At 37.0% G+C, this 21,318-nt stretch overlaps 1 protein-coding gene across 2 annotated transcripts in view; it reads left to right on the forward strand.

Annotated features, from left to right (window-relative positions):
- Window positions 1–21,318, forward strand: part of LOC131036892 (puromycin-sensitive aminopeptidase) — a 272,323-nt gene that overhangs the window by 202,813 nt on the left and 48,192 nt on the right. For both annotated transcript variants that reach the window (XM_057968905.2, XM_057968906.2), the window contains 2 exons: window positions 20,279–20,388; window positions 20,494–20,574. In XM_057968905.2, the coding sequence (XP_057824888.2) occupies window positions 20,279–20,388; window positions 20,494–20,574 (191 nt within the window). The remainder of the gene's footprint in view (window positions 1–20,278; window positions 20,389–20,493; window positions 20,575–21,318) is intronic.

Raw genomic sequence — 21,318 nt, forward strand, 5'->3', positions numbered from 1 at the left:
TCTCAAGGAATGGTACTGGACCATCACCATGAAGAACGACGCCAAGGAGATTATTGACAAAGAAAGTGACGCATGTGAGGTAATTCTGGGAAACATACAAGAACTAGGTAAGACCATCCTCCGATCAATGGTTTCAGGATGGATAAATGACCTGTCCGACAGTGTAATCCGGCCAGACTGGGAAGAGAGGTTGGGGAGGGATAAGGTTTCCTATTCTGCTGGGGACTTGAGTTTTGCTGGTCAGTTCCATTCAGACATATTATGCTTCGAGCGTAATCGCTCCAGCTGGAAGGACGGTTTAAAGCACGTGGACCAGTATCTCGAGAGCATGCAATACAAAATTCGCCACCCTCCCATGCCTCCATTCAGTCTACTCTTCCAATTATGTATCAAATTCCAGGAGTACGTTCACAAGGAATGGGCAGCAAGTCATGATTTATGGCAGGAATACTTGCATGGCGAGGACCAGTTTCTAAAGAAAGAGTGTGAAACCGAAATAGAGAAAGTAGTTTCTCAAAAGTGCTTTTTTCCCTCCAAATCTTAAAATGCACTTTTTGTCCCAAAAGGTGACAGTTGACTTTTGGTCAACAAATTGTAAAACTTTTGTGCCCCCTTTTTTGATTTGTTCCAAATTGTTGTAATTATCCCTTTTTGGGTAGTTATTGCCCATTTTGGGTTAGTTGTTGATATTTGCCTCTCATTTATGGGTGTGGGCAGTAGTGCTTTATGGATGAATTTGGGCCACTTATTTAGATTAAATCTAGGCCATTCATCCTTTTTTGAGCTTATTTAAGGGACTGGTTTTCCCTCTTTTTTGCAAGAAGTTCTTGGATTGTTGCGAAAGCTCTAAAGAAATTTGCAGGAATTAATACAATGAATTAAGACTATTTTCAAGTTTCCTTGTGAGTGCATGGTCTCCTTCTTCACTTAATTTTGAAAGCTTTCAGTTATGTCTATTTATTTTGCATAGCAGTTTTTTTTTAATCAAGCATCTGATAGAATCTTCACAGTCCATACCATTAGAGAACAGCTGATTGCTTTTCTTTCCGCATGGTTAATCTAGACCATTTCATGCTTAGTTTGATTACCAAATACATACTATGAATGTAGAAATTCTAATATCGTACTTGGTAATATGAAAATCTAGTTTTTCCTTTGAAGATTGCACTAAGTTTATGCAAACATTGTGTCTAAATGGCTGATGATGTCTAATCTAGTTTCCTGGAGGTGTCTGTCTGCTTGACTGAAATTGCTGTCTTAGTTAGAATTTGCAGTTCATGTCTCTCTCTCTCTCTCTATCCTTCCCTTCTTTTCCCCTTTTTTTTATTCTGAAAACCTGCAGTCCTACTAAAACAGCATCAAATTAACCGGTATCATCTGATGGAAAGATCGTAAAAGTTCCAGGCAACTTACCCATGAAATTGCCAAGTTAAACGTAAGTCCCCTTGTATTTCCAGCAAAAACACATCAAGCCACTGAGAGATCCCGCAGTCAAGACCTGACAAAAGAAGCCTTGAGGTAGTCTCCTTTGATCAAACTTAGAAAACAACATTAGAGACTTCCTTATCTCAAGAGAGAGTAGGATAATCAGTTGGCTATTCTATTCTGCGTTGGTTGTATGGAGTTTGCAGCAATGCGATTTCATCCTCGTCAATAAGATGGATTATGATTTAAGAATTTTCTCATCCACAGTTGGAGGTTTATACTTGTTGTCACCTATTTCACACATTTCTTCATTGCAAATAGGGACCCCCTGTAGTTTTCTTTTTAGGGTTTTGTCTTAGCTCTGCAATTTCGTAGGTCTTTATTTTGAGAGTTTGAGAGTTAGAGTTTTTCAAGAGTCACCTCGAGCCAAATAGAGAAATCATGCTTAGAATCGTGTCTGGACACCACCAAAGCACTTAGAAGGCCCCAAAGGACGAAGATCACAATTGCTTTGAGTCAATTCTGACACCTTCCTACTTTTTAGGGATTCTTTTTTTTTCTTTTTTGCATTTTTTTGCTTTTCTGAAAGTACACCTAGGGTTGGGACCCTCGGGTCATGGCATCAGTGCCCATGTCTTCAGAATCAAAAAATTATGTCTCCAAGTGCAAAAAGCGGGGTAAAAACCCTAGGCTAGGGTTTTGTTCCAGAAGATCCAACTAAGTAACATGGTAGATCAAAAGAAATGGAAACAAGGGTTTGAAAGATGGCACATGAACCTATGTCCAATCAGCTATCAAAGTCCACCCTTGCATGCGCATAAGATGGGTCATCAATTCTACTCAAAGGTTTAGACATGGCAATGGAACTCTCCAAGTTCGACCTGCATTAAGTAATGCAATGTCCAATGGTAGGGTAAAGTCCACCCAGCCAAGAGGATGTCCAAAGGAGGGGTAAAGTCTGCCTTGGTCAAGAGAGAAGGATGGCAAAGACTATCTAAAGTCCGCCTTGGAAGAAGATAGGACATGGCATGAAGAGTTTGAAGTCCGACCTAGGCAAGAAGAGGAGATGGTCTAAACACTTGCCAAGTCCGCCATGGCAAAGTAGTCTCTATGTCTGCCTTGGTCAAGAGAGAAGGATGGCAAAGCAAGTTGGAAGTCCGCCAAGACATGAAAAAAAGGTCTTATTGTAATATCCCCTGCTGTTATGTGACTGAAATGTGTAGGGAATATTGACAAATAGTTGTCTGATAGCCTTCAATCTGCTGTTCTAGTTTTTAGATTGAATAACTTGCGTGTTATGCAGTTTGGACAGCTAGCATAATGCTACGCCTTATGCACTTTTCTTTGGGTTTTGGCTGTTTGATCATATGAATGCAATGCGATGAATCTAAAAATGTATACTAATATCATATTCAACAAGTTGACATTTTGCCAAACATATAGCATGCATCCTAAGTTAGCCAATATGCTCCTACAACAACTAGACATTGATGCAAACACTTGGCAAGCATTTATTCAATTCTGAAATGAAGGTACAGTAATGACAATTTGTCATGACATGTAAAACTCTATGCAAATAGTCACCTACAGCCAATTGGCATTTAGACAAACACTTGGCATGCCTACTAGTGATTCAATATAAGCTGAAATGAAAAACTACAGCAAAGACATTTGATCAAACAGTTATTGTGCAACCTTGTAACTCCTTATTTTCGAATGCCAAAGCCAAGTACAATGTGCCAAACTAAATGATGTTAATATATAATGAGAAACCTGGAATGTAATGGCAGTTTGGTGTTGAAAATACTTGATGATGCGCTTGCTGGTAAAGAGTTCTTCAATTTGCAATGTTTGTCCCTTTTAATTTGCTCTCAAACCCTGTTTTAACATTCTAGGAAAAATATGCAGCTGATAATATGAATTTTTGTGCAGACCCTAGCTGCCATTATGCTAAAAGCATGAATTAAGAACCTACAATAAAATCCATAGTGATTCTTGAGTGAAACCACCTCACAATGGTGCTTGGTTTTCTGTCAAACACCAAGAAATCCAAGGGTTTTCGTCCTTAGAACAATCCAGTCACTGATTTCCAGCAACAATGGAGAAATAGCTTCATTGAAATCTCATAACATGTCTCAAATGAAAGGATAGCCTTTCTTATATATCTTCTCAAGTCGGTGAATGCTTGTGCTTTTAGCAATGTGGGATAAAACATTTTTTACTTTTAATTCCTCCTTAAGAAGTAGCTTCTCAAACAAGTTGGTGAGCTTTATTAATTAAAATGACTTTATATTGTCATTTAATTTCCTCCTTGGCTGGGCGCTCAATAATTAATTAAAACATGGCCCCATTTTAATGATGAATATGACCCTTTCTTTATGAAATATTATAACTTATATCTCATAATAAAATTTATTAATAAAGTTATCACTTTATTAATAATCAAATAAGCATAACTCCATGATTAATCACCATTTCTTCATTTTGTCTGCACTGGGGAGTTGACCATTTTATCTTGTGTCCAACCCATTGACTTACTAAAATTAGAAAGGGTCCCTCTTGATCGTCTCTTGACTTACTATAAATAGTAAGCATATGAAATTGAGCCCAAACGAAGTCCAATCTGAGCCAAACAAAGACCAAGCTAGAACATACTAAATTCTGGAGAAGACAAGAACTTCCATTAACCATACTTTGACGATGAAGTGACCTCTGGTTTCCTAATAGGGATCTTTTCCCTTCTTGTTCTTTTGGATGTTCGAGTTCCTCTGCTGGCCTTAGCCTTCTTCCTTTTCTCAGGCTTTTCAATCTCTTCCCTAGGTGCACTGGAAGTTCCCTCATCTTCAAAGGACTAAGAATCAAGGTTACCCATCAAGTGGTAAGTGAACTGGACTCCCTCATGTATCAGTCGCTCAATCTGCTGGTGCAACCATTGGTCAGTATATCTTCCTGGGGCTGCCATAACCGCCTCAAAATCAGTGATCGGGTCTTGTGACCAATCGATGTCTGGCAAAAGATGCCTTACTGCCTCAAATTCCCGGGCTTGCAGGCAATTTCTTGAATCTGAGTTGATTTGGGACCCGGCGGTATTCATAGAGTTGCATTTGCTACACACTTAGCCTTGAATATTCGCGCCTTCGGACCTCATAGTCATCAGAGCAGTTCTTCCAATAATCTTCAACTGATTCTTTTTCTCTATATCACCTACCATAGGCCCTCTTTGTCAGATTGTCATGGTCAAAGTATTTCCTTAGAAAATGCTCCTGTAGGCCATAGGAGGCCAGCTCTGCAAAGGATTCCTCCGCCTGGGATGGGCTCTTTAGATGGACATCCTGGTTGCCTATAATCATGGGGAATGTGAATCCAAATTGCTTCTTGTCCTTGAGCAAGCTGCCCGCTAGACGTGACTGCCTTGCGACCTCCATAAGAACTATCTTGTCAGTTGGGTACTGTGGAAGTCGAAGAGGGGCACCCTCAAAGCCAGCTATCCAGATATAGGAGAACATTGGGAACTAGATGAACTAGGCCCCATACCTCTGCACTAGGATAGTAGCTTGCTCTGAGAGCCTTATGTGTAATCCTCCCTGCATCAGCCTAACCAGGCGCATTGTGAAGGCATCATTGACACACTCATATTGACCAACTGCATAGGCCAGGCTGTTCTTTTCTCTTTGAGCTATATCCTGATAGTGTAGCTGTGGGCAACAATCATATACTTTTACCTGATCAGGTCCATTCCCAATTTCACCTTTCATTATCAAACCTGGCAATGGCTAGTTCCTGGCGAACATGTAGACCAAATAGGAGGTCATAGTGAAGTACTTCTTGGTCTCAAGTTCAATCAGCTGAGTGAGGATGTTGTCACTTATGATCTGGGCCTAGTCAAACTTGGATTTCCCAGCGAAGACCTACTTTGTGAAGTAAAACATCCATTCTTCAAAGTAATTGGATTGGGGAAGTCCCATAATCATGCTGAGCAATGTGACCATGTCCCCATGCTCGTTGTGAAAGTCGCTTCTAGGGGTCTTTTTCCCAATCCTGACACTTGGAGGTCTTCTCTCCTTGTACCACTCTTCATTTATCAGTGTTCTACATCTGGCGGGATTCATATCATACGCCCCCTGCGCTTCATCTATAGTCATGGCTGTGGGGTTGTTTGGGAAGGGATTATCAAATGCATCGCCAATGGCTTCAGGAGTGAAGTTAGCGAGGACCATGTCCTCGAGGAGCACCAATCTAGAACCTGGCTGGTAATGTCGGGCAACCTCTACTACTAACTCATAGTTTTGCACTACCGGGGGAAATCCTGCCGCTTGGGTGATGCCACTTTCCATCATCTGCCTAGGCCTGCCATAGGCGTTAGGGGAGAAGACTTGGTTTCTGAAATCTTGGATATCAATATGGCCCAAGTCAGTATCACCGACATTGTCCCAAACACTCTGAACTTTTGACTCCCTCAGTCCCCCTCTTTGATACTGATACTTCATCCTTTCGACTCTATGAGGGATATCTGATTTGGATGCTTCCGATGTCTCGGCTGCAGCAGGTGTCTTTGATGATTCTACCACCGATTTAGGCATTTGTCTTACACAGTTGGACGTGGATTACGAGGCAATTTATAAAGGAAGTAAAGTGGGTTAGATAAAGAATATGCCAGCATACAAGGATCAATTTGAAAACCGAATTCAAAGGACGGCATGACAATTTTAGCTAAAAGCTTAATTGATTTAAACACGAATATTTATGAAGCTTTTCGATTGTGGATTTATACTCGGGTGTTTTAGGATTGAATTTCAAAATGGACGATGCTTGAGAAATTTTCCTAAGTCTGAAAATGCATTTTCTAGCTGATTCTTAGGAGTAAATTCTGATTTCAATTGCTTTGCATGATGCCTTATCAATGGAAAAAGATGCGATTTCAGATTTAATCAGTTTAAATTAATTTTGCACATACGTCTATCCAATTTTGCAAATATTTCAAATGATTTTAAGAGAGGTGAAGCACACTTACCTGGAGAAAATGAATGGTGCGAATCCACACAACTTGCAAATTTGAATGGGAGAATTCTGCAATTTCGATTTTTTTATGGTTAACTCCCTATTCTAGATTTTTGTGCCTAAATTTTGGAGAGAGAAGTGTGGTTTTAGAAATTTAGAACTTAGTGATTTTTACCTGGGCTGGAATTGGCGATTTACCTCCTGTGTTCAAAGTGGGGGTTTTAGCTATGTTTTTGAAAACTCTACCTCTGCGTTTTTCCCTATGGCGTTAAAAATGGGATCTATGGCATTTCCGCAAGATTTTACATTTCGCGATTTTCGCTTCACGCGAACTTCGGCGGATTGAAAGTGATTGCAAGGTCTTTTAAAACTCTGCGATCCTCCTATGGATGCCGAACTTCGGGGATTGGGGGCTTTCTGCAAGCTATGTAACCTTGCGACTTCACCTGCATGGCGCGATTTCAGGGTTTGGAGGCTCTTGGAAACCTTTTAAACTCTTGCGCACTTTTACCTCATAATGCGATTTCGGCATTTGGTTGGAGTTTGTCAAAAAAAACATTTCGCAGTATTCACCCTTTTCGGCATTTTTAGGGTGCTTTGCAAAATTTATTCTTTTCACACTTTTACCCTTATTGTGCGAATTTCGTCATTTGGATTGCTATTTCAAACTTTTTATTTCTTTCAATCTTCCTCCATAATGCGATTTTCGGACTTTTGAGGCATTTTGCCAACTTTTACCTTTTCACATTTTCACTTAAAAGTCCGAATTTCGGCCTTTTGAGGCATTTTGCCAACTTTAACCTTTTCACATTTCTCCTCCAAATAGCGCTTTTCGGCACTTTGAAGTATTTTTCAAACCTTTCGAAATCTTTACCTATCGCTTGGATCTCGATTTTCGGCATTTGATGACACTTTGTCAACTTCGGAGTTTTCAAGTGCTTTGCCAACTTCGGACCTTTTGAACGTTTTGCCAATTTCGGACCTTTAGGCGTTTTGCAAATTGCGGACTTTTCAATGCTTTTGAAAACTTCACTCTTTTCACTAACTTTGCAAACTTCGGACTTTTCAGTCATTCTGCCAATTTTGGACCTTTTAAGAATTTTGAAAATTTCGGACCTTTAGGCAATTTTGAAAATTTCGGACCTTTTGGCAATTTTGAAAATTTCGGACCTTTTGCTGCGTTTTCACTAAAAAGTGTGAGTTTCGGCACTTGGGTGGGTTTTGTCAATTTTGGCACTTGGGGCACTTTAAGGCTTTCACCCCCTTTTTACCTTTTAGCTGGCCAAAATCGCCATTCATACAAATCTTGCAAACTTCTAAAAACATCATGCAATCTCTCTCATTTAGTGCAAATTTCAGGATACGAAGGAGGTTTTTTTTGAAAATTTACACCTCTGCACCCTCTTATCTCTCTTATATCCTTATGCGAAAATCGGCGTCTTTTGGGTCCTCATTGCGACTTTCAGATGCTTTATCCTTTACTTGGCGGATTTTGCCAGTCCCTATCATCCCATGCCTATCTAAGGCGATTCTACAAGTTTAGACAATCTCTTGGAATTCGTGCCTGAGGGATCAACTGACCTCATGGATTCACAGGCTCCTCCATTCAACATCATCATCTTACGGACTGATCGCGGGCTCACTCAAAAGGACGTGAGACACTCTGCGCGAAACTCAACAGGGCGAAGACGAAAAGGCCCAAAAAAGGAAAGGGGACCCTGTCGGCGACAAGGGGCATGTGCAAGGCACAACACACTATCATCTCTTCAAATTCGAAAATCTTATTCTTGTGCAAGTTTCTAAATTGATTTTAGTCTATATATTCGAACTTGATCTTTCAAATATATTCCTAGAAACTTTCTAATTTGGAACTCAGTCCAAAATTGCCTCAATCTGCAAATATCCTCTTTCTAATTTTGATTCATGGTTCAAATTTCTCACAAACTCAAGTTTCTATTTTAATTTCCCAGCTCATTTTCGAACTTGATCTTCGAGTATCTCTTTTTTCAAAACTTTCTAAATCAGGATTCAGTTCAAATTCCATGAAGATTTGGATGACATCACCAAAGAATATTCCTTATTCTCAATTCTTTAGCAAGTATTGGTTTAATCTTTGACTTAGGCGGACTTTTGAAGCACCTTCTTGTTGCTTGGAGGACGGACTTTTGCTTCACCAAGGATGGCAGACTTTTCTTCTTCCTCCAAGGCGGACTTTGAAGACTTCACAAGGAGGGCGGACTTTTCTACACATCAATTCATCTCCATGGCGGACTTTCTAGCTCTCTCCACAGGACGGAGTTTTCATCCCTCTCCACAGGGCGGACTTTGGAAAGTTCACAACTTGGGCGGACTTTGAGACCACTCCCACAGCGGACTTTTGGTAGGCCTCAACTTGCTTGGGCAGAGTTTTAGGCTACCTCCCTCATGGGCGGACTTTCATACTACCTCCATCATCATGTTTGGGCGGAGTTTTGAGGCATCACCAAGGCGGAGTTTTGAAGGTCTCAAGCATAGGGCGGAGTTTTGGAAGACCACCTCTTGCATAGGGCGGAGTTTGAAGACATCTCCATCGTCAGCACCTTGGGTGGACCTTTCACCACCTGCCATAACATTCAACATCAATCATTAGCCAAAATTAGAAAAATATTTGGAAAATTTCAAAATTCCACAACTTCAATTTTAACTAGATTAACTTGAAATTTGAAGTCCATACTCAGGCCAACCATCTGAAGCAACCTGGCCCGTAAAATGTAGGAACTTAGCTTTTTAGGTCAAAACTTAAAAAAATTTGATCGCGATCGAAGCATGTTACTGGTATCAGTGCAAACCCTAGGTCCCCACTCCGAAAAAGCAAAAAGCAGGCATCCCTAAAAAAAGGAAAACTTTCTAAAAATAGCCATACCAGGGATTGGGCTAAAAATGCCAAAAACGAAACTTCCTAAAAAATAGGAAAAAGCAAAAAAATGAACTTTCTAAAAATAGAAAGTTGTTCAAATTCATCCAAATCAATTGCGATCTTCGTCCTTTGGCCTTTCTAAGCATTTTGACGGTATCTGGACTTTGTTATCACTTGGTTTGCAAAAACTAACTTTCAATCCTTATTACTCAAATCGTTCAAAACTTGACAGAAACGAGCAGAACTTGAAGCGGAAGGCCACAGGCACTAAAAAAAACCCTAGAAAGCAGGAAAAGGAGAGGGTCCCCATTTGCGATGGGGCGATGTGTGAAAAAGGTCACAACAGGTATCTAGGAAGCATGTATGGCTGCCCACTATAGCATCCGACTCTCATATAAGGTCGAGAATTGAAGAAACAAGCACCCATACTCATTCACTCTTTCCCATGCTTCATCTGACACCCTTTTGTTCTTTAGAGTTTTGTCAAACTGGCACATAAAGTAACCAAAAAATGCATCTTGAACTCTTCTGAAATGTAATCTACTGGGTCTCAAAGGCAGTTGATCATAATATTCCCACACAGGTATGAGCGAGCGATCACCCTCGGTAGAAAGACCAGGGAAATGTCTGAGTGATGCTGTCAAATATACTAAGTATGAATTCATGTAGAAAGTCAGGGTAGTAGGGACTGCTGCAAGTTGCTCGCACAAAGCATCACTGATAATCTCTCCCCATGATATATGATGGGACTGTCTCATGAACATGATAAACTGATACATCTAGGGCTCAAAAACATTAGAGTGTTCAAGACCCATCATCCTACTGAGGAGAGTAATGATATCTCCAATTTCCCACTTAAAGTCACAATGGTACAACTTAGCCCATCTCGTGAAGGCGGCTCGTGGCTCATGAATCCACCTATGAATATGACATTTGTAGTCCTTTTCCCTCTTGACATAGTACTCAGCTGCACTATCCTTTGAAATTTCCATATAAACAGGTGCTAATGGTATTCTGAAGACTTTCTCAATTGTATCCGCATCAAAACGGATTATCACCTCACCATCATTATTTCTAATGGTTCTCATCTCCTTATCAAAGTGATGGGCGCAAGCAAGAACAAATTCAAGTTCTAGAACAGCCATTGGAAAAGAAGATGCATGATGGATGTGGCTGTCCAACAACCGCTGCATATTGCTATCCTGTGGATCCTCCACTCTCTTAATGAATTCTGACATGTCAACATGCCCTATCTCCGTGTCCTTGATGCGATCCAAAGGAGAGGAAACTTGCGAAGGTGAACCTTCATTCTGGTACTTATATTTATACTTCATCTTTTTCGAAAGGGAAGATGATGGCAAATCTGACATTGGAGGATAACCTGATATGCAGCGATGAAGACTTAAAAGTGTTAAGGCAACATCATAATCAGCTGCAACTAACATTTTTCCTTCTCCAATTGGGAAGAACTCCAGCCCTTGCACTTCATAACTTTGTGAGAGAAAGATGGGAAATAAATGGGAATGCTGGAAATTTGACTTTGACCAATTTCGGATCTTGTGGAAAATTTTACAAGTATACAAGTGGGGAAGAATGAACATGCAATCGGATTTTTAAAACCCGAATGCAACTATACTTGTAAAACAAAAAATGGAGAAATGAATGAAAAATGAGAATTAGACTTGTGGGAAATGACATGAACGGAAAGTACTGATATAGGCAATATGGATGGATAAAAATGGGAAGATCTTGGGAATGTCATTTTCAAGAAAATGGGAAGAATCTTCAACATGCAATCCGGTTCTAAAAACCCGATTTTGGAAGGATAAATGTTTTTCATCTTTGCAACTTGGAATTTCAACAAAAGATGGTTAAATTCTTATAACCATAAGGGAAGATCAATTATTTTCATCCAACTTGTAATCGGGATTTAAAATCCCAAATACAAGTAAAGAGAGAAAATGGGGAAGAACAATGCAATTCACAAATTGCTTTGTAAAGGGGAAAATCTCTCTCACAAAACCAATTTTTGGGGCAAAATCAATATATACACAAATTTAAAACTAGAATGGAAAAACAAAAACACAAGAAAATGAAACAAGAAAAAAAGAAATCATACCTTGCTTCAATCCAGAATGCTTCTTCAAGGATGAAACAATCTTTGAAAGAGAAAACATTCCCTTAAGTAAGCAATAAACAAACTTGGAAACCCTAGCCATGTTTTTGAAAAACGTCTTCAGCAGCAAAAACGTGGCACAAGATGCAAGTAAAATGGCACAAGAACCAGTCAAATCTTCCTCTATTCTCAACGCCTAGGTGAAGGAAGCCAAAACGACTTAGGGAAGAAGAGATTCGTGGCACTTGGATCCACCAAAACGTGGCTTGGATCACGTGTTTGCTGCTCTACACCATTTTATTAGCAATCATGACCTCCAAATGGCATGATATGAGTTTGAAAATGCATGGAAATAGGCAAGAATCCAAAACGCCTCTTCTTCCCAAAAAATCTCCACAAAATTTGCTTGGAATCTCCAACAAAATCGCCTTCCTTGGCTGGTCAAGTTTTTGAGAGTAAAGAACAAGTTCGATTTTACATGTAATAGTGAAAATTGGGTTTTAAAGTTCATATTACATGTTTAAAATTTCACTTTTCTCTTCACAAGGCAAAATCAAGTTTTTGAGACTCAATAGCAAGTTTAAATGCCTTCATTTTCTCTTTATGGAGCAAATTGGGTTTTTAATACTCAATTGCAAGTTTTAAAATGTCACTTTTCTCCATTCCAAGCGAAATGGGGTTTTTGAGAGAGATATACAAGTTATAATAACTTGTAAAGGGGAAAATAAAATCCCTTCAACAAGTTTTAATAACTTAAAACATGTAATAGGGGAATAAAATCCCCATTACAAGTAAAAACACTAAAATAGGAACTTTACAAAAGAATTACAAGTGACTTTTTAAATATGAAATTTAAAATTAACTTGTAACTTAACCAAAAGATCCCTATTATGACTTAAAAAGCCAAAAAGCATCAAGGGGGAAATAAAAAGTAAGTTACAAGTTGTTTTTTTCAATAAAGTGCACTTGTAATTACCTAAAAATTTCCCTACAAAGACTAACACAAAAGAAATCATTAAAACTTGCAATTCAAGGAAAATTTCCCACCTGCGATCAAGGAGAAAATACCCGAAATTGAAGAAAAGACATAGAAAACGAACCTAAAATGCGATGAAATTTGAAACGTGGTTCGAGGATGGACTGAGGATTAAGCCAGTCCAAGGGCGAAGCAAAATTCTGCCTCGGGAAGTGTGTCGTAGAGTAAAATTTTCATTTTTTGACAAATATTTTATGTAATGGTCCTTCCTTTTTGTAAAACAAAAAATGAGGACAACTACTTCTTGGAATGGGACTTTGATGGGTGAAGAAACATCGCTTGGTTATCTACCTAGACTTAGCCATTTTTGCCCACTTCCGGATTAGGATGCTATATTTGGAGCTGAAGTGGATTTCTTCACCGGACTTGGAGGATTTTCAATGCTTTCCACTTTTGTAATGGGAATCCATACCTAGCCATTTGTTGATCAATTAGCCTGCTTTTTCAAACTTTCCAAATTCAGAAATGTTCAGGAATGTTCAGTCTTCAATGTCAGCACCTTTGTCTGTGAAGCAGGTTAGGAAAATACTTACTAAAAATAGAAACTACTAAAAGTAGTAAGTTTGATTTTGGTGAAATGAAGACAATCTGGAAGGCAATGAAATTTCTAAAAAATAGGAAATTTTTAAAAATAGTAAGTTGCTTAGAATTTGCTCAAATTTCACTAGCGGATTCCTTGGAGGGTTTTGATTTCGATGTAATGTTTATTTTTTCCAAAACCCTAAAGGAAAGGTGTTGGTGTAAATAATTATTTATCATGGATATTATTACACCTTACTTAAGTTTAATTAGGAAATGCAGTTCATAGTAGTTTGGGTATGAGACACTTGGGTGTTTGTGCCACATTGGGATAGTGTGTAGGAGAATTTCCACCTTTTATGGTGTTGATCTTGTTACTACTCTATCATATCCACTTATTGTGGAGTGATAATTCCACCTTCGGTGGGTGATTCACCTAATGTGGAATATTTTATTGATTCTCCTACCTACCACACCTATTTCCTACCTACCCTTGTTTCTTATTGAGCCACATGTCATGCTTGTGTGCTCACATATCTATATTGCCTTGCCTATATATGCAACCTCATATTCATTGTATGAACAACTATTGATCTTTTGATCATCTATCTATTGATGAGAATACAATTTATTATTGTCCTATATTTTGTCTCTCTATTTTGTACATTTCATTGAGCTCTTGATCTTGGAAAAATCTCACAAAAAGGCTCAAATCCAAATTTGAAGGGTGAAACCCTAAAAATGACAAGACAAGCTTTAGACTTAGCCAAATTAACTCAAATGACTTGCAAACTTGATCAAATTGACCCCAAACACTTGCACACCAGGGAGACTGAAGAGACTGCTACAATAAGACCCGACAAACCAAAACCAAAAGATCAAGAGGGCCTAAAAAGTAGGGGGTCCCCATTTGAAATGGGGTGATGTGTGATTAGGTCACAACAGGCCACTTTAATTAGTGACAGACTGCATTATATAATTTGAAACTTTGCTTTCAATTAGCTTTTCTATACATCTTCCTATCTATTTTATGCTCTAGCATGCACCAAACCATGGCCAGAACTTCGTCCTATTGAAGTTTATGATGACCAAATTTAAATATACAATTACCACCATGACCTACAATTGGAAAGAAGGTACCATAAGTTCAAAAGAGTAAATGATGTGTTCACAATGAGATTGGTTAGATCGTTTCGGGGAGATTGGTCCAAAGGAACTCTTTCAAGGCCATCCAACTGGTGAACAAGTTTTGGGAGTCAATTTATCCTTTTTTAGAGATCCACTTACATCAAAGAGGAGGTTATGATGGACTGCCCCATAAGCTGCCTAAGTATGCAAAGGACAAGTTTATTCTAATTGAAGTTTGCATATTGGTTTCAGAGGTTAATAAGAGATGCACAGAGAGTAAGAAATAAGGAATCCAATTCTCAATAGGACTTGGATACTATCTTATGCAAATCCCAATCGGATACTCCAAACATTGAGAGAGGCATTGTTAATTATACTACTTCCACCTATGATATGCGATTTCCCTTTGATAGTAAGGACTTTGTAACGAATAATTTGCAACTTGGCCCTGAATTCCATAATATCCCACATATGGAAAACTACTAGGCAGATTGCTGAGATGATCATGAAATTAGAGTAAGAAGGATGAGAGTGTCTTAGAGACAAATTGTAACATTGAAGCTAGAATGGGAGATTGATTGTGTTGAGGATGATGAGTCTATTTAGATTGATCCCACTTACACTTCCTACATTCAAATGCAACCTATTGTTCTAATAGACCAGAGTCTTAAGGAACATAAAGATCTTAGCTCCAAGACTATTGTTGTATTGAAAAGAAATCAAATTTGGTTGGCTAAAAAGAAAACAAAATCTTCCAAGGTCTATACTAAAGGAGGGCAAAACATTGGAGATCAAACTAATCCTAGTCAAATAGGGACTTCCTAATCTAGCACAATGTCATAACCCCTCTTTTGACATTGGATTATTCATTATTGTGATTAGCTAAATACGATAATTAAAACATTTATTAATTAACATTGAATAAGATTGGAAAATCGTCTCATTTATATGACTTCACGATTTTCCTCTAAAGTAAGAGGGTTGTCATAAACCCACATCCTGGTGATGTAATTAATAATAGATTTTGTGATTCTTCATCATAATAATAAATTATCATTTATTATATAATTAATAATTGATGTTAATAATATTAATAGCAATATTAATCATTCATTGATATAAAAATAATATTAATATTATTATTTATTAATTTGTTATTTACGATTATCTATTACTTAAATAAAACATAATTTATTAATAATCTTAAATTAACATATTTATTAATAATCTTAAATTAACATAATATTATTATAAATTGATTATAAACAATCAGCCTACAGTATATTATAGACTCAGATATTCCCGAGTACAGAATACAGACACATCTTGATGAAGGTATATTTTACAGCTTAAGAGGAGACCATTTTGAATATCGAGTAATGCTAAGGAATCATATTGGCATAGAATAGAGCTACGTTAGGAGTGAATGATATCCATCGACCAGAACAAAACAGAACTGTTATTAAGATTCAGGCAAAACCAATAATGATATCTAATATTGATACTAATTGATTCAGACAGAACAAACATAGAGAACACAATGATTATAATCAGAGTTGATAAGTTATTTCAATGCAGAAAGCTTCGATTCTGATGCGGCATATGGTAATTATATAAGGCTTCGACTTGTTCAAGGTTCAGATATTATTCAAATAAAGAATCAAACACCAGAGAGAAGGTAATCGTATATGTAAGGGGTGCGCTAAAAATTATATGATTGATATGTTAAACAGTTAAATAAAGGGGGGTGCATTTAATTTGTTGTAGTTACTTGTTTATGTTAAACAGTAACCAAGTAAAGTGACTCTTCATTTTAAAAAGTCACGAAAGGGTGCATTTAATTTGTTACTTGTTTATGTTAAACAATAACCAAGTAAAGTGACTATTCATTGTAAAAATTACGATCTTTTATAAAAGGTTATCATCTAACTTAAGGGTTACATCCCTTCATAAAAAGCATGATAAAATATATATATTGAAAATTTGAATGTAAAAAAGGGGAGGGAACGGAGAGAATATATGAATGATGTGTGTGAAAACAATCACGTATGTAGTGTGAAGAAGTATAGAAGAGAGTGGGGTCTAAATCAGCAGGCAATTCACACATGTATGTAATATCAAATACGGGCCACGCCGTCCCTAGGTTATATCTGGCATAATTTAGCATAGGTAGACATAATAATCGTATCAAGATTTAAAAGGTAAAACTGCTATCAGAATTATAAGATACAGTCAAATTGTTATCAGATTTAATAGGTATAAATGCTTAGGATCGAGGACTAATTAATCATAGTGTTAAGTAATAGGAATTGCTCTGAAGTGATTCAATTGTATTTCGTTAACACTAACAGATTGGTTTAATTGGGAAAAGATGTGCTTAATACGTACGCTGGATATATGAAGTTTGATAATGATATTATGCAGAATTTAATAATAATATTTATGTAGACTACAATACGTATGATAGTCATTTAATTTCCTTATTGTGGCAGACCAGATCTAACACCTGTCAGGTTTGTCTGCTCTTACAACAAAATTATAATAACTAATGTTTTTTAGGCAATGGTGGTGTTAATAATCTATATAATAAGTTATATATATATATATATATCAGAATAAGGAATAATATAAATATTGTAAATATAGATATTGATAATAATAAATATTAATATAATAATTATAGTTAATATTAATATAATCAAAAGTCATTATTAGTAGATTAATAAATATTTATTAAATCACCAAAAACAAAGTATTTATTAATTGATTGATAACAATGAGTATTTATTAATTAAAAATGCGTAAATGATTTATAAAGCAAAAATAGGATTAATCATTTAGAATGGTGAGATAGCTAGTACTTGATGGATTAAAGAAAAGGTAGAACATCCTAGGTTGGATTCGTGTTAAGATAGTTTTGTCTCTTAATCAATGTAGTTAAGTATATTGGAAATCAATTAATTACGGTTACAACTGTCTTGAACCAAGTTGGGGACATTACACACAATGCCAACTCCCACACAACAAATCGTTGCACTTGGAGGGAGTGGGGATGGAGAGGTGTAATGTCCCCAATTTTAGCCTTTAGGCTAATAGGCGTTATAAGGAGAAATAAATTTTAATTAATTTCTTATAAAGTCGTTAAAATAAATTATTTATTAAAAAGTGACTTTATATTTAATTAATTTAATTAGAAGTGACTAAAGTATAAAAATAAAATAATAATTAATAGTCACTTAATAGAAATAAATAAAGTTTACCTACCCCCTTCGAGAAGGTGTCTCATGATGGGTTATGGAAAAGGTTAAATAGAAGAGGGTAAAGAGAAGGAAAGCAAACTTGGATTATGAATTGTTGATTGAATTGGTTTTGTAGAACCAAGTTGGTGTCTACAGACTAAGGGTCTTTGGGAACGAAAACTCCCATTGGCAAGCATAACTGAGAGGGTGAAAGATCTCTCGAAGGGTTGCAAAGAGGAGGTGACATCTCAGTCATCTCACTTGAGCTCATTGAAGTTTCAGATCAGATTGAAGGTGGATTGCTTCATATTTTCAGATCTTTATGGTTTGGTTTATAGTTAATGGTGAAAGCATTATATTGATAGTTAGAAGACAGCAATATTATCTGGGCACCTAGGCGATATCCTTTATGATTTGTGGAGGTAGATCGGTGACATAAGGACTGATCATTATCTCAGTTGCAGACCCAAGGTTACCACGATTTGACTCATTCCTGCCAACACATGCATCGATGTTGACTTCAAATGGTTCCATAATTCATTGGGGGTTAAGGCGATAATTCTGGAGATGATTTATTGAAGGTTTCGGTGTCCATTTTATTTATTGGAGAAGCCGAATTATCCCAGGTCCGTTTTCCTTGGAATGCATCGAACTTTATTGCTGCTGGTTGACAGAATGATTGCAGACTGTATCTTTCTCAATTATGCTCATGTGACATCATAGATGCATGCCTTTTTGTGTTCGAAGTCAGTAAACTTGACTAAGGGAAAAGGGTGATGCTGCTGGGTATATTTTGAAGGCAAATCGCACTGAGTACATGCTGGTGATCAGACTGCAGCAGTCCATACCTCCCACGATTTTTCCCACACACCATTCCTCATGTATCGATCTTGGCATTGAAGGACAGCGATGCCAATAGGAGGCTTAGGCAACTCCTCCTTGCCATTTTGTATCTTATTTTGGTGACAGTTTGCGGTTGTAATCAAGAATCCGATCAGACAGGTCTGTGGCATTTAGACCCTCGATTTGGGTTAGATATGCTTGGTTCGGCCTTGAGAAATCCTAGTTGAAGCAAGGCGCCTTCATTGGAGAGAAAACCGACTGTTTTGGAATGGCCTTGGACACTTGGTGCGCAGATTAACTTAGTTCTCAGAGCCTCTATCAGCAGCAGCTGGGGCGGCACAAGACCTAGCCTGATCTTGCACATTGGAGTCTTCTTTGGGTGTATTTTGCTTGCATCTTTACCGTCTACCTTGAGGCATCATTTCATTGTAATTTTCAGATGTTTGCACGAGTCATTGGAATGATACTTGTCCTCAGAAAATCTGCGAATTAGAATAATTATCAGTCCATGTGTTCTTGAGTTTGTAATGAATTATTGAGCTATTGTATGAATGAGGATTAAGGCTTATAGGGCTACACTTACATGACTGAATTCTGAGGCTGTGTGCCATATATTTGACTAAATGACAGACCATAGTCAATTTTGTTTATGAGCTCCAGTTGTGCTAGTTGCTGTCTACTCTTATTTTCGGATTATTTTTAAATGTTTTCATTAAGCTTCTAGTAATCAATGTCCCTATAACAAGCTGAACTGAGAACAACAAGGTAAGCACTTGTAAGACAAGTGTTTGATGAAATCCCAAAGGGGATAGACTGAAATTTCATATCAGAATAGGTGAGGGACATTACAAGAGGCACCCCCAGAGAAAAGGTAAGGCCCAAGAAAAACTTGTGGGTATGGCACACCAAAAGACATTGGAGCAAAAAAATGGGTAGAAATAGAGAAGGATACAGAAGCTAAGCAAGACAAAGACAAGGGGAAGGAGAAAGAAAGTGAATAGGATCAGCAGGTTGAATTCATGGAAGTTGATTCTATTGGCCCATTGCCAAACTCTTACCAAAATATGCCTAACAAAACTCCTTAAAAAGGTAAACTCCCCTTTTTTCTTTTCAATTTTCAAAATGTGATAAAGATGTAATGTCCACTTCCAAACCAGTTGTGTTGCTATACCTATAGCCTATCCAGTTGATTCCGGTAGGCTAATGAATTAGGGTTAGGGAACCTTGGGGCAATTTGTAGCAAATAACATGTCTTTGGCACTAGAGTCATCTCACTATTATGTTGACAATTTTTCCCTCTTGTGGAACTATGCTTCCCCATAAACCTACTTGGCATTACATGTGAATCATATGATTGCACTTAAACCAATAGGATTGGTCATATATAACATAGCATGAAAAGAATCAAATGTTCAAATGTCAGATTAAATAGCTCAAATCATCAAAACATCATGTTTTCAAAATCCAAAATTTGCTTGATAATGAAAATATCAAGTCATCATAATCTTTGAATATAAAGTATGTAAAGTGAGAAAAAGGTCTCTTAAGAATCTCCAAGTCTTTCAAATGTTCACAACTCAGATTAAATATCTCAAATCATCAAAATATCACGTCCTCAAAACCCATATTTTGTTCAATTATGAAAATTTCAAGTCATGATAATCATGCCTATAAACAATCTAAAATAAATAAAAATGTCTCATAATAATGTCCGAGTCCTAAAAACATAGCTCAAGTCTATGAAGACATTATAATACAACTTAATCTAATCAAAATATATGATTCCTATGAATAACAGGGAGACAAAATGATAATGACATATGCCAAAGATGTGCTGGATAGGTCTACAAAAATGGTACCACAAAATGGAGCATTATCCGAGGATGCCAAAAATTATTTATTTCTTACATGATTCTATAAAACATTTCTTATCTTTGAAGCCTTAGAAGCTCCTTTTATTGTTTCATGTTTCTGGTAAGATATTATTATCAAGCTACCTTAGGTTACATCAAATTGTATTATATTCCTCTACTGCTATATTGTATGCAAAACCTTAAAAAAACAATTGTCTATTTCAGGGAATGGATCTTTATTTTCAAAGGCATGATGGGCAAGGAGTAACATGTGAAGATTTCTTTGCTGCTATGTGTGATGCTAATGGTGCAAAATTTTCTAATTTCTTGTTATGGTAAGGAGCTACATGATTTATTTGAAAGAGTTGTAACTTCATACCACTACCGTACTACAGATTGCGATATACTAGATGCTTATCAATTTCATGCTCATGGGACAGGTACTCACAAGCTGGAACTCCTGTTTTAAAGGTGGCATCATCATATGATTTTGAAGCTCACACATATACACTCAAGTTCATGTACGTAAATGGCATAGGATGGGTTTGAGTTTAGCATATTTCTTAGCTTTTTTGCATTCATATAGGCTTTTGTGGATCTTTTATTGCATCTTATTATATTGTGTTGTTTGGTAATGTTATGTTTTCTGCCTAAGAATGTCAAAGGGAATCCTTGTTTGTAAGTGTTGTCTAAACAATTAGGCATAATGAATTGCTGTACCCTTAACCTATAGTCTACATGAAAAATGTTAGCTGATTTGTAGACAGCATAACCTTTAATTAAGTTATATAATTATTTATATACTTGTATATGTAGTTCAGTTGGCCTCAATGCAATGCATGGTATAATTATAGTGTATATAGGAAGTAGTGGCTAGTTTATTATCATCATATTGTGTATGTTGTCCTTATTGAATACTATTGGAATTAGCCCCCTCGAAGTGACTTATTATTATCAGTTATCAGCAGCATTTTTTTTTGTGCAAGTTATTTCATTATCGAAAGGTAGCAATGCTAAAATTTGGGCAATGAAACCCTTATTTTTGAAGATTTGCCTATATCTGGTAAACATTTGATTTTTTCTACAATTTTTTCACTAAAGCTGAATGATTGTACTATTTCCCTTAACCTCGTACCAAATTTTTGCAACTCTGCATGTTTTCACTTTGACAAACAGTTGGTGTGCAACAGGGATTTCATTGCAAATTTATGTGTTTTCAGGTCTAACAGTGGTTTGATAGTTTTAATCCAAAGACTTTTACAAGC

This window comes from Cryptomeria japonica, chromosome 8 (assembly GCF_030272615.1).
Source record: "Cryptomeria japonica chromosome 8, Sugi_1.0, whole genome shotgun sequence".
NCBI classification, from domain to species: Eukaryota; Viridiplantae; Streptophyta; class Pinopsida; order Cupressales; family Cupressaceae; genus Cryptomeria; species Cryptomeria japonica.